At 40.3% G+C, this 14,415-nt stretch overlaps 1 protein-coding gene across 8 annotated transcripts in view; it reads left to right on the forward strand.

Moving 5' to 3' along the window:
- The window catches only part of VPS41 (VPS41 subunit of HOPS complex), a 176,571-nt gene that overhangs the window by 143,478 nt on the left and 18,678 nt on the right, over positions 1-14,415 (forward strand). For all 8 annotated transcript variants that reach the window (XM_048839148.2, XM_048839147.2, XM_048839149.2 and 5 more), the window contains 3 exons: positions 1,820-1,874; positions 8,689-8,829; positions 10,472-10,608. In XM_048839148.2, coding sequence (XP_048695105.1) covers positions 1,820-1,874; positions 8,689-8,829; positions 10,472-10,608 — 333 coding nt within the window. The remainder of the gene's footprint in view (positions 1-1,819; positions 1,875-8,688; positions 8,830-10,471; positions 10,609-14,415) is intronic.

Consider the following 14,415-nt stretch of genomic DNA (forward strand, 5'->3'; position numbering starts at 1 on the left):
ATAATGAGAGGAACAAAAATTTACAATTTACCAATGTTTTCCGCTCCAATTAACCAGCTGTCCAGTATAAATTCTATAGAACCGTATTCTAGATGCATAAATCCACTCTCTCACGATCAATCAATGGTAAACTGGCCAGGAAGAAATTATTTCCTTACTTAAAAACCTTTCTGAGAGGGGAAAACAGCACTATTATTGAAGTGCAATTTCACAGATGTAGTCGTATCAGAGAAACTGCAAGAGAAGAATTTACGTTCTCTGCTTCCCTCTACAGGGAGCATTATAGATGCGGTAATATTGAAGACCTGGCTATTTTTACTTACTTTCACAGTGGAAAAAGACTTTTCAGCTGTGGTTATACCCTTATTCACTTGTTTGGGTTTTTGTCTGTAGATAGTGTGGAGAACTTCTTGGTCTGACTTATTGTGCGACAGGATGTCCTTTTCTCTCTCTTCTGTGTTTCAATCCATACAGAGCTATGTGAGAGGGGGAGGGAGACTTAATCCACCCCTGGATCTGTCTTTAATCATGTATCATTCTTCTTTTGATCTCCATGAATCAAATTCCCTGCTGGTATAAATTGGCGTAGCTACATTCAGATCAGCATTGCTGCACCGGGGTACCACCGCAAAGATGTTGACTTTCATCCTCTGATCTTACTGATGTCTGAATGAACGTCTACTAATGTATCCTCTAACCTTTGCCCTACTTTCCCTGGGTGGGTGGAAGAAAACCTTATTTTCAAAAACTTGACTCTTATTATAGCTTAGTCTGTTAATACAGGTTTCAGAGGAACAGCCGTGTTAGTCTGTATTCGCAAAAAGAAAAGGAGTACTTGTGGCACCTTAGAGACTAACCAATTTATTTGAGCATGAGCTTTCGTGAGCTACAGCTCACTTCATCATCTGATGAAGTGAGCTGTAGCTCACGAAAGCTCATGCTCAAATAAATTGGTTAGTCTCTAAGGTGCCACAAGTACTCCTTTTCTGTTAATACAGATCACTTGATATGTTTCCTCTTTTGCCTTCTTCCCCATTCTTTTTCCTTGTACTATATGTAACTTCTTTAGAGTACCTGCAAATGTTGGTCTCTTCATTCTGCCTGCTGGCAAGTTTCAGGGTGACTTTCTCCAGTTCAGGATGTGGAAGAGGAAGAGCTACTTTCTCTGTTAGTTGGCCAGGAGGAAGTCGACTGTAAGTGTCCTCTGGCTAGAACCTTTCTTCCCAATGGCCTGGAGTTCCCAAACTTGGAACATTGGTGGTCTGTGGAGAGTTTGCTGGTCATATGGTACAGGATCTCCTACTTGTGTCCAGCTGCTAAATCACATAAAAGCAGCTAAAATATTTTTAGTATTACTTTTCCTGTAGGCCATTACTGTAGTTGCCTTTAGGATGTTACATGATTGGAATGGAAGGGGAGAAAGTCTATGAGACAATCCCTCTACTAAGATGTGACCTATGCTATGGAAAAATCTCTCCTGTAATCTGTTGCATATGGTCCCTGCTTGCCCCAGGAATGTGAGCCCTGAGGATATTTGTCAGTCTGAGTCCTGGGTATAACCCAAACTGTAGCATTAAGAAACCTACCCCTTCCACCTCCAGATAAATGAAAACAAATCAGAGGGAAAGATGTTCCAAAAAGTCTCTTCTTTTAATTAATTCTGAAGGCTCTGCCAATGTATATTAATGGAGCTGTTCTCTTGTCCAGATGAGTAATGCATCTTGATAGAAAAGTATCTTTTGGCCTTTGTAACATTTGTTGATAATAAATATTATGGCATGGTACCCCATATTCTTTTTTTTCCCCTCTGAAAATTAAGGCTCTTGAGATCTGTCAACAGAGGAACTTTGTAGAAGAGATGGTCTATCTGCTGAGTAAGTAACGTTCATTGTAATAAATTGCAACATAATTTTAATCTTGTCATAAAGTTTGTGCTGTGAAAATATGCACAAAGCATTAGGTCCTGTTATTTTACACACTTATTATACAGAAACAAAGTTGGTGTGTAGTCAATAAAACTACCTTACATATCTATTTGCTACAAGGGGACAGGCAATTTTTGATTTAGTCCCAAGTGGAGCACAGGATCAGGTCCTAAAGGTAAATATAGCTGAACCATTAGGTAGTAGCAACCAAAATATATTTAAATTTAACATCCTTGTAAGGGGGAAAATACCAAAGAAACCCACCACAGAAGCATTTAACTTCAAAAAGGGAAACTACACAAAAATGGGGAAGCCAGTTAAGCAGAAATTAAAAGAAACAGTCACGAGAGTGAAATGTCTGCAAGATGGATAGAAACTATTTTAAAACACCATAAGAGGCTCAAACTAAATATATGCCCTAAATTTTAAAAAAAAAAAAGGGGGGGGGGGACCAGAAAGAAATAGTGCCACCAAAGCTAAACAGAGTAAAAGAGGCCGTTAGAGGCAAAAAGGCATCCTTTAAAAATTGGAAGTGAAATCCTATGGAGGAAAATAGAAAGGACCATAAACTCTGGCAAGTCAAGTATAAAAGTATAATTAGGCAGGCCAAAAAGGAATTTGAGGAGCAACTAACAAAAGATACAAAAACTAATAACAAATTTATTTTTAAGTACATCAGAAGCAGGAAGCCTATGAAACGATCAGTGGGGCCACTTGATGATCAACATGCTGAGGGAGCACTCAAGGAAGACAGCCTCATTGCAGAGAAGCTAAATGAATTCTTCACACCAGTTTTCACTGCAGAGGATGTGAGGGAGATTCCCACACCTGAGCCATCCTTTTTAGCTTTTTAGAATAAATCTGAGGAATCGTGCCAGATTGAAGTGTCAGTAGAGGAGGTTGTGGAACAAATTGATTAAATTTAAACAGTAATAAGTCATCAGGACCAGATGGTATTCACCCAAGAGTTCAGAAAAAACTCAGATATGAAATTGCAGAGCTAATAGCTGTGGTATGTAACCTCTCACTTAAATCAGCCTCGTACCAGAGGACTGGAGGATAGCTAATGTAACGTTGATTTTTAAAAAGGCTCCAGAGGCAATCCTGGCAATTATAGGCCAGTTAGCCTAACTTCAATACCAAGAAAGTTGTTTGAAACGATAGTAAAGAACAGAATTATCAGACACATAGAGGAACATAATATGTCAGGGAAGAGTTAATGCAGCTTTTGTAAAGGGAAGTCATGCTTCACCAGTCTATTAAAATTCTTTGAGGGGGTCAACAAACATGTGGACAAAGGTGATCCAGTGGATATAGTTCACATTTTTAGAATGCCTTTGACAAGGTCACATACTAAAGGCTCCTAAGCAAATTAAGGATTTGTGGGATAAGAGGAAAGGTCTCTCGTGGATCAATAGCTCATTAAAAGATAGGAAACAAGGGGTAGGAATAGTCAGTTTTCACAAAGGAGAGAGGTAAATAGTGAGGTGTCCCATCCCGTCCCCCCACCCACCCACTAAGACCTGTGCTGTTCAACATATTCATAAATTATTTGGAAAACAGAGTGAACAGTAAGATGGCAGTTTGCAGATGATAGAAATTACTCAAGATAGTACCAAAGCAGACTGTGAAGAGTTACAAAGGAATCTTGCAAAACTGGGTAACAAAGTGGCAGATGAAATTCAGTGTTGATACGTGCAAAGTAATGCACATTGGAGAATATAATTCAAACTATACTTACGAAAAGAAGGGGTTTAAGTTAACTGTTACCACTCAAAAAAGAGATCTTGGAGTTATCATGGATAGCTCTCTGAAAACATCCGCTCAAGGTGCAGTGGCAGTTAAAGCTAACAGAATGTTAGGAGCCATTAGGAAGGGTATAAATAAGACAGAAAATATCATAATGCCACTATATAAATCTCTGGCAAACCCCATCTTGAAAACTACATGCAGTTCTTGTTGCCCCATCTCAAAATAGATATATTAAGTTAGAGAATGGCAACAAAGATGATTAGGGATATGGAGCAGCTTCCATATGAGCAGAGAGTAAAAAGACTGGGACTGTTCATCTTCAAAAAGAGATGACTAAGGGGGGATATGATAGAGCAGCGATTCTCAACCGGGAGTCCACAAGCCCTTTCAGGGGTCCGCAGAGCCCCGCGACTGAAACCTGGTTCCCCCGATCCCCAGCGCTGAAGCTGGGAGCAGCACGTGGCTGAAGCCGGCGGGGCTCCCCCGGCCAGCCAGAAGCCGCATGGGGCTGAAGCTGGTACTCTCCCACCCGCAGCCGGGAGCAGCACGTGGCTGAAGCTGGCACCCCTGTGACATTCCCCTCTGGTGTTATCTGGACCGGTGATCTGCTAGGTCACTCCAATCCTTGACTCTGAGAGCCAGCCTTACCCTGCTCTGCTGTGAGAACCCCCACTCCTGGTTGTTCATGCACAGCCTCTAGCATGTAAGCTGCTCCTTGGATTGTGCAACCAAATGACACTGGCCAATATCTCCAGTCCCAGACACAGCCCTAGGAACCTCTGTCTTGCAGTGTCCAGTTATGCCCACTGGATGCTGTAAGCCTACATGAGTTTGTCAGTTTAACAAAGAAATTGATATGTACCTAGCTTGTATCCCAAGGGGAGTCTCTGACATGCTTCAAACCAAACGCACTGCTTCAGGTAGAATGAATAAACAGGTTTATTAACTACAAAGATATATTTTAAGTGATTATAAGTCAAAGCATAACAAGTCAGATTTGGTCAAATGAAATAAAAGCAAAACACATTTCAAGCTGATCTTAACACTTTCAATGCCCTTACAAACTTAGATGCTTCTCACCACAGGCTGGATGGTTGCCCTTCAGCCAGGCTCTCCCCTTTGATCCGTGCTTCAGTCACTTGGTGTGGTGTCTGTAGATGTAGGTGGAAGAGAGAGGAAGAGCATGGCAAACATCTCTCCCTTTCATCATGTCCTTTCTTCCCTCTTGGCTTTGCCTCCCCATCCCCCTTCAGAGTCAGGTGAACATTACCTCATTGCAGTTCCAAACTGACCAAAGGAAGGGGGGTGACTCACTCAAGAGTCCAACGGATCCTTTGTTATTGCCTAGGCCAGTGTCCTTCGTTCCTGTGAGGCTGGGATGGGTTTGTCCTATACATGCCCTGATGAGGTGTGAACTGCCCCTCTGCTTTTGAAGAGTTTTTGCCTGGGCTTGCTTTAAGGCACAAGGGTACATTTTCAGCCTCATAACTATATACATGAAATTACAACTTATAACATTACTATAACGATTGCTATAACTATAACAGTGCTTGTGCATCATGAGCCTTCCGAAGACACCTGACATGACACACTTTGCATTGGATATCACACAGTCATTTTACAAGGATGAACATGGGGGTGCTGTGTATTCCCCTGAGGTACAGATTGTCACAGCCTCCCCCCATCCCTGGCCTCAGTCAGTGTGCCCCCCGTCCTCAGCCAGTAGTGGCGCAAGGCTGAAGCCAGCAGCCCCTGCTCTCCCCCCTCCAGAAGCAGCATGAGGCTGAAGCCGGGAACCCCAGCACGCCTCCCCCCCGCCCGCTGAAGTTGGGAGCCATACTGGGAGTCCCCGCCCCGCCCCCCCCAGCCCTAAACCTCCGACTGCTAGAAACTGGGAATGTTGATAGACCACTTGATAACTGGCCTGTTCTGTTCATTCCTTCTGAAGCATCTGGCACTGGCCACTGTCGAAAGGATACTGAGCTATATGGGCTGTTTATCTGACCCAGTATGGCCATTCTTATGATTTAAGAAAACACTGGATTTTTTTTGTATGTGTTTATATCAAGAAATGAATGCCTGCTTTTAAAAATTATCTATATTTTAAAAATATATAAAATGAGGGCTGTCAAGTGATTAACAAAATTAATCATTATTAATAATGCGATTAAAAATTAATCACGATTAATCGCACTGGTAAATAATAATAGAATAAAATTTATTTAAATATTTTTGGATGTTTTCTACATTTCAAATTTATTGATTTCAATTACAATACAGAATACAAAGTGTACAGTGCTCACTTTATATTTATTTTTGATTACAAGTATTTGCACTGTAAAAAAACAAAAGAAATAGTATTTTTCAATTCACCTAATACAAGTACTGTAGTGCAATCTCTCTATCATTAAAGTTGAACTTGAAAATGTAGAATTATGTACCAAAAAACTGCATTCAAAAATTAAACGATGTAAAATTTTAGAGCCTGCCAGTCCGCTCAGTCTTACTTCTTGTTCAGCCAATCACTCAAACAAACAAGTTTGTTTACATTTGCAGGAGATAATGCTGCCTGCTACTTGTTTACAATGTCAACTGAAAGTGAGAACAGATGTTCTCATGGCACTGTTATAGCCAGTGTCGCAAAATATTTACGTGCCAGATGCACTAAAGATTCATATGTCCCTTCATGCTTCAACCACCATTCCAGGGAACATGCGTCCATGCTGATGACTGGTTCTGCTCGATAACAATCGAAAGCAGTTTTTGGTGGTTCGGGTTCTGTAGTTTCTGCATTGGAGCGTTGTTCTTTTAAGACTTCTGAAAGCATGTACATACCTCGTCCCTCTCAGATTTTGTAAGGTACTTCAGAGTCTTAAACCTTGGGTCAAGTGCTGTAGCTATCTTTAGAAATCTCACATTGGTACCTTCTTTGCGTTTTGTCAAATCTGCAAGTGTTCTTAATACGAACAAAATGTGCTGGGTCATCATCCAAGACTCATATAACATGAAATATATGGGAGAATACAGGTAAAACAGAGCAGAGGACATTCAGTTCTCCCCCAAGGAGTTCAGTCTCAAATTTAATTAACCCATTATTTATTTAAGGAGCATAATCAGTATGGAAGCATGTCCTTTGGAATGGTGTACAAAGCATGAAGGGGTATACAAACGTTTAGCATATCTGGCACGTAAATACCTTGCAAAAGTGCCATGCAAATGCCTGTTCTCACTTTCTGGTGACATTGTGAATAAGAAGAGGACAGCAGTATCTCCTGTAAATGAAAACAGACTTGTTTGTCTTAGTGATTGGCTGAATAAGAAGTAGGACTGAGTGGACTTGTAGGTTCTGAAGTTTCACATTGTTTTGTTTTTGAGTGCAGTTATGTAACAAAAAAAATCTACATATATAAGTTGCACTTTTATGACAGAGATTGTAATACAGTAGTTCTAAGAGGTGAATTGACAAATGCTATTTCTTTTGTTTATCATTTTTACAGTGCAAATATTTGTAATTAAAAATAATATACAGTTTGATTTCAGTTACAACATAGAATACGATATATATGAAAATGGAGAAAAATATCCAAAATATTTAATACATTTCAATTGATATTCTATTGTTTAACAGTACAATTAAAACTGTGATTAATCACAATTAATTTTTTTTGTTAATCACATGAGTTAACTGCGATTAATACACAGCCCTATATAAAATATAATATAAAATAAGAGAAGATCCAGGAAAAGAGAAGTTCTGTCTGATTTTTTTTTCCCCAAACTCTTTCCAGTTTTGCTTACAGTCTTGGAACTTCAAATTCTCCCTGTCCTGCAAAAAAAAACCCTGGCCTTTTTTTTTTTGTTTTATATATTTTTTAAGTAATCGATTGTGTCATGTAATTCTCTCAGCACAGTAGGGAACCCTCTTCAGGATGAGAGGAATTGTAACATAAAGCCCTGGAATCTGTGTGTATTAAAGCTGTGGTGGGCAGAACTGACAATAGAACAGGAAATTTACCTAATGGGTCTCATTTAATATGAAAAATGTTCTGTATCTATGTTGGAAGTTATGCGGAATTCTTGCTTTCAGAAAAGAACTAATAGGTTTAATCAATACAAGAGATGGTTCAGTCCACTGTAATCTAAGTATTTTATAGTCATTACAGTTCAGTGTTATTTAGTGTATCTGAATTTCTTAATTCTTAAAAATTCTGAATTCTTAATCCCTCTTTTCAAGAAGGGAGAAGCAGTGGAAAAGGATGGAGAGTAGGAATGGGGGAAGGCTGTATGATGTCCCTTTAGAGCAGAAACATGTAGTGCAAGCCCTATGCAAATTGTTGCCCTGTTAAGCTCACTAGTAGACAGCAACAGTGTTCAGTGGAATTAAAGTAGATAATTTCAGCAATGGTAAATCCGTGGTAATATGTGGTTTTAAAAAAAAATCATCATTCACAGACCTTTCACAATTCTTGTTAACCATAGACACTGAAGGTCCAATTTTCAGAAGGGGTGAGTACCCAGAACTCCCTGTGAAATCATGGGGGAAAAAGGGGCTATGAATGTTCAGCATCTTTGGAAGATCAGGTCCATTTAAAGAGAGAGAGAGAGAGTGTGTGTGTGTATATATCTCATTCTGCCTCAGATGTACCTGCCATGCAGGAGAAAGAATTAACATCACTTTGCTTAACCGGCCTCTGTGTAGTTATAACAAAATTTTAAGGCCCCGATTCATCAAAGCACTAAAGCATGTGCCGCAATCTTATTTATTGTAATGGGACTTGAGCAGAGGCTTTAATTAAGCACATGCTTAAATACATTCTTGAATAATGAGGGACTTGAGCATGTGGTTAAAGTGAGCCCGTGCTTAAGTGCTTGACTGAATTGGGATCTAAGACTTCACCCTTTTGTTCATGAACCAGGAACAGTATAAACAGTACAGATGCTTATCACAGGGTGCTTTCTGCACATTTTTGTTTTGTGTTTTTATAACTCCCATATTCCTTTTTTCTTCTAGGCAGAATGGGGAATAGCCGTAGTGCACTGAAGATGATAATGGAAGAATTGAATGATGTAGATAAGGCTATTGAATTTGCCAAGGAACAAGATGATGGAGAACTATGGGAAGACCTCATTTTATATTCTATCGACAAACCACGTAAGCAGAATAAGCTCCAGGCAGCTTTGTATATATGTTTGGTGAAATACAGTAAGCTTGGGGGAGGGGGCATTGAATTATCCATGTGCATGGCAAAAAGAATATTTTCAGATTCTTTTTGGAGCCATGCCAGGTTACCTAGTGCAAGAGGTTGTATTGCAATGTAATCATTTTTAATATTGGTGTGCTGAGGAAAAAATCCTCTCATATTACAGTAGGTGGAGGTGAGAAAGGGCAAGTATTTAAACATCTGTTGCCATCCTACAACTTTTAGTAAATGCGTTGTTACTGACAGAAATTCATGAAATATTATATTTCTTTTAAGTTGGTTTGAACTGAGGGTATATTTTGTTATATATAAGTTGATCTTCAGGCTACATTGACAGAAAAATTGAGCTATTGTAGAAGTTTTTGTATAGTGTATGTGTCATATTGCAAATTTCTGAAAATAAAGATCAGCCTAGATCTTTCTGCCCTTTCACCAGATTAAATGTGTTGAATTCTTTACTTTTTCTGGTGAAAACAAAAGATCTTTCAATATTATTGTGTGGGCTCTTTTTTCCCATTTGCCCTGGCCTGAGCATCTGCACTGGGTTTACAGCTCCAGCTAGGTTGCGGCCAGAATGTCCACACAATATCATTTTTTATTAGAGAGCAGATTCAGGAGAGAATATAGCATGGGGAATTTAAATCACTTGGAAAATCTTTAAAGCTACCTACAATATATGACTGTGTCCTCTTTTGGAATTTCTAAAGCCAAGGCTATAAAACCACCTTGATTAGGCACCCCTTTTCCTAGGCACCGAATGGCTCATGAGATTACTGTTGGGATACAGAGCTTTTCACCACTTGGCCACTAGTTCAGACTAGTACCAGGTAACCAGAAGTCATTACCATTTCTTAATCTGCAAAAGATGAGTTTCCAAGTCCAATACTTGATGGGCAGAAAACCATCCTCAAGTATGTTACTAATTAGCACCATTACTGAGGAGAGAAGTTTTTTTAAAGATTAAATGTTCAAGAGTTAAACACCTGAATTGTACCAGCCCCCTTTGCCTGTATATGCAGCCACTCAAGTGGACCTGCACAATTCCTGGGCAGAGGGAAGATGCTAGATCTTGAGTTGCTCTCCTTCCCAGAGCTCCACCAAAGAGCAAAAGGCCCTCCTCAGCACTGCATGAAACAGCATTTCTCTCCTGTGGGAAAAGCCTACTTGAGGTTCAGAGAAGTGCTTGAAAAATATTTAATTCTTTATCTTGTGCTTCCAAAGAAATCATGCATTGAAATTAACCTTCTGGTTCAATGTGTTCAAGTGCCCAAAAACATTGAGCCATGGGCATACTATGATTTCAAATCTGTGTGTTGTTTTTGTTCTCTTTTGAAGACTTGGCCCCTTAAGTACTCTTGGTTTCCTTTTCAGAGGCTCAAAGACTTTTGTTCGTCAGCCAATAACAGTATGTCCTCTTTCCTGCCTCAAGAGAGATGTATGCAAGAAATATATGAATGTGACCTAACATTGCCTTTTAAGGAAAGGAGCTGTCATAAAATTAGCAGAAGGCTATTGGCTGTTATCACAGCACTCTAGTATTGGGAGTCTTACTGGGGCTTCATCTTACAACTTTTTTACACCTTTTTTATACAGCTTTTATTACTGGTTTGTTAAACAACATTGGTACCCATGTTGACCCCATTCTTCTGATTCACCGCATTAAGGAAGGCATGGAGATTCCTAATCTGAGAGATTCCCTTGTGAAAATTCTCCAGGATTACAATTTGCAGGTAAATGCAGCTCACGTACTCTCTTTATCTGTGCTTCTGTGGTATTCTGCCTCAGAGGAACTGAAAAACCACTTTGTCATTCAACAGCCGGAGATGGCCACAGACTAAATCAGACAATCACAACTTCTTATATCGAGATGCTTGGGTTGTGGCACTGCATTATTTTGACTCAGGCTATGTCTACACTATGAGCTAGGGGTGTAATTCTCCTGCTCATGTACACATACGCTCGCTCTCATTGAGCTAGTGTGAGTATAAATAGCAGCGTAGCCACAGTCGCACTGGTAGAAGGGAACAGAGGCATGGCTGGGCCATGCCTCGTAGAAACCCACTGGTTCCAAGAGAGTTTCTATGTACTCTGCAGGGCTCAGTCATCCCTCCACTGCTATCACCGCAGCTACGTTGCTATCAAATATGCGTACAGAAGCAGCGGAATCACACCCCTAGCTCATAGCACAGACATAGTCAATGTCCCCATGTATTGATACAAAATCTTGACAAAAAATATTAGAAGCAGAATTGGAGGGGGGTTTTGGACTATTTTATACAATACTATGTTCCATTACATCACGTCTGGGGACTCCTCCTGGGACCAGTAATTTTTTTGCTCTGTCCAAGACAAAGGGGAGCATGAGAAACGTCAGTGAGACCTGTGCTAGATTCTAATGCTATCCATTAAGTATCACATGCTAAATAAAAGGAAGTGAATTTTGCAAACCAAGTCAGTTTCCCTCAGTGTCTTGTGCCATGCACATTATTTTGTGGACAAGGAAATTCTCATTGTGGGATATGGAAATTCAGGTACATCCCCCAAAATATTTGCACACACATACAGAAGTAACCATTCGATTGATTTGATTGCTGTTTATAATAGTCAAAAAAGGTACCCAAGAAATCTATCATTGTTTAAAATAACAATGTAACAAAAGTAAAGTCCTAGAAATACTATGTCCCAAACATAACCCAGTAGCTGGATTATACCAAAATTCTGCCACTCAAACCATCACTCCCATCCTCCCTTGCCCTCTGAGGACACCTGGGCAGAAAGATGGGCCCTATAGGGTGCCATGAAGGTCATCAGTCCCTGTTTATTTCAGTCCAAGGTTAGAGGCTTGTTCCGCAGGCCTGTCAAGAAGTTTTACTACCAGACCCTTGCCTGATATATCGAACGGGGATCCAGCTTGATTATTTCTGCTGACTGCCGGCTGTGGTAAAACGGCATAAGGAGAGGTGCCTTTCAAATAGGCAGGTTCTAGTCTTTGAAAGCTCCTCCTTGTTTACCATATACATTTTAGATAATGATTTTCAAAAATTAAGGGAGCTTTTTAAGCAGTGAATTCTCTCTGCTTTTAGTTGCACTGTCATTAAATGAAAGTGATTACAGCATATGTTTGTATATTTAATTATATAGTCACGATCTGTAGTGATTTGCACTGATTTCATCAGATATAATTAATTTTTAAGTAAATAGCTTCTAAATACTACACTAGATGCAACATTCATGTATCAGGTTTCAGAGTAGCAGCCTTGTTAGTCTGTATCCGCAAAAAGAAAAGGAGGACTTGTGGCACCTTAGAGACTAACAACTTTATTTGAGCATAAGCTTTCGTGAGCTACAGCTCACTTCATCGGATGCATTCAGTGGAAAATACAGTGGGGAGATTTATATACACAGAGAACATGAAACAATGGGTGTTACCATACACACTGTAAGGAGAGTGATCAGGTAAGGTGAGCTATTATCAGCAGGAGAGCCGGGGGGAAAAAACCTTTTGTAGTGATGATCAAGGTGGGCCATTTCCAGCAGTTGACAAGAACGTCTGAGGAACAGCTGGGGGGGGATAAATATGGGGAAATAGTTTTACTTTGTGTAATGACCCATCGACTCCCAGTCTTTATTCAAGCCTAAGTTAATTGTATCCAGTTTGCAAATTAATTCCAATTCAGCAGTCTCTCGTTGGAGTCTGTTTCTGAAGTTTTTTTGTTGAAGAATTGCCACTTTTAGGTCTGTAATTGAGTGACCAGAGAGATTGAAGTGTTCTCCGACTGGTTTTTGAATGTTATTATTCTTGACGTCTGATTTGTGTCCATTTATTCTTTTACGTAGACTGTCCAGTTTGGCCAATGTACATGGCAGAGGGGCATTGTTGGCACATGATAGCATATATCACATTGGTAGATGTGCAGGTGAACGAGCCTCTGATAGTGTGGCTGATGTGATGAGGCCCTATGATGGTGTCCCCTGAATAGATATGTGGACACAGTTGGCAACGGGCTTTGTTGTAAGGATAGGTTCCTGGATTAGTGGTTCTGTTGTGTGGTTGCTGGTGAGTATTTGCTTCAGGTTTGGGGGGCTGCCTCTAAGCAAAGACTGGCCTGTCTCCCAAGATCTGTGAGAGTAATGGGTCGTCCTTCAGGATAGGTTGTAGAATATGCAAATGGATATCTAAAATAATCTATTAGCCTTTGTCAAGGTTCCTTCCCCACTCTGAACTCTAGGGTACAGATGTGGGGACCTTCATGAAAAACCCCCTAAGCTTATTTTTACCAGCTTAGGTTAAAACTTCCCCAAGGTACAAACTATTTTACCTTTTGCCATTGAACTTTATTGCTGCCACCACCAAGCGTCTAACAAATATATAACAGGGAAAGAGCTCACTTGGAAATGTCTTTCCCCCCCAAAAATCCTCCCAAGCCCTACACCCGCTTTCCTGGGAAAGGCTTGATAAAAATCCTTACCAATTTGCATAGGTGAACACAGACCCAAACCCTTGGATCTTAAGAACAATGAAAAAGCAATCAGGTTCTTAAAAGAGGAATTTTAATTGAAGAAAAAGTAAAAGAATCACCTCTGTAAAATCAGGATGGTAAATACCTTACAGGGTAATCAGATTCAAAACATAGAGAATCCCTCTAGGCAAAACGTTAAGTTACAAAAAGACACAAAAACAGGAATATACATTCCATTCAGCACAGTTTATTTTATCAGCCATTTAAACAATAAAGAATCTAGCACATATCTAACTAGATTGCTTATTAGCCCTTTACAGGAGTTCTAACCTGCATTCCTGCTCTGGTACACACTCACTCACTCACTCACTCACTTTTGTTTTTCCCTCCCTCCAGCTTTTGAAAGTATCTTGTCTCCTCATTGGTCATTTTGGTCAGGTGCCAGCGAGGTTATCTTAGCTTCTTAACCCTTTACAGGTGAAAGGGTTTTTTCCTCTGGCCAGAAGGGATTTAAAGGTGTTTACCCTTCCCTTTATATTTATGACAGCCTTGAAATGCTTTGTGGTTTTTAAGTGATTTCATTTTGAATAGATCCAGATAGCTCTAGGACTAAAATATATATCTTATAGAGCAGTGGCTCTCAACCAGAGGTCTGGGGCCCCCTGGGCGGGGAAATGAGCAGGTTTTAGGGGGGCCATCAAGCAGGGCCAGCATTAGACTCACTGGGACCCAAGGTAGAAAGCCGAAGCCCCACCGCGTAGGGCTGAAGCCCAGGGCCCTGACCTCCGCCACCTGGGGCTGAAGCCTAAGCCTGAGCAATGTAGCTTCACAGGAGCCCCTGTGGCATGGGGCCCAAGGTAATTGCCCTGCTTGCTACCCCTAATACAGGCCCTGGTTTTATATGCAGAAAACCAGTTGTGGCACAGGTGGGCCGAGGAGTTTTTTATAGCAAGATGTGGAGGCCTCAGAAAGAAAAAGATTGGGAACCTCTGTCATAGAGCTAATAGAAGTTAGGGGGGCTTAATGAAATTTATGCTTGGTTTGCAATTACAGCTGTATAGCAAAAAAGTAATAATA

Source organism: Caretta caretta, chromosome 2, assembly GCF_965140235.1.
Source record: "Caretta caretta isolate rCarCar2 chromosome 2, rCarCar1.hap1, whole genome shotgun sequence".
NCBI lineage: Eukaryota > Metazoa > Chordata > Testudines > Cheloniidae > Caretta > Caretta caretta.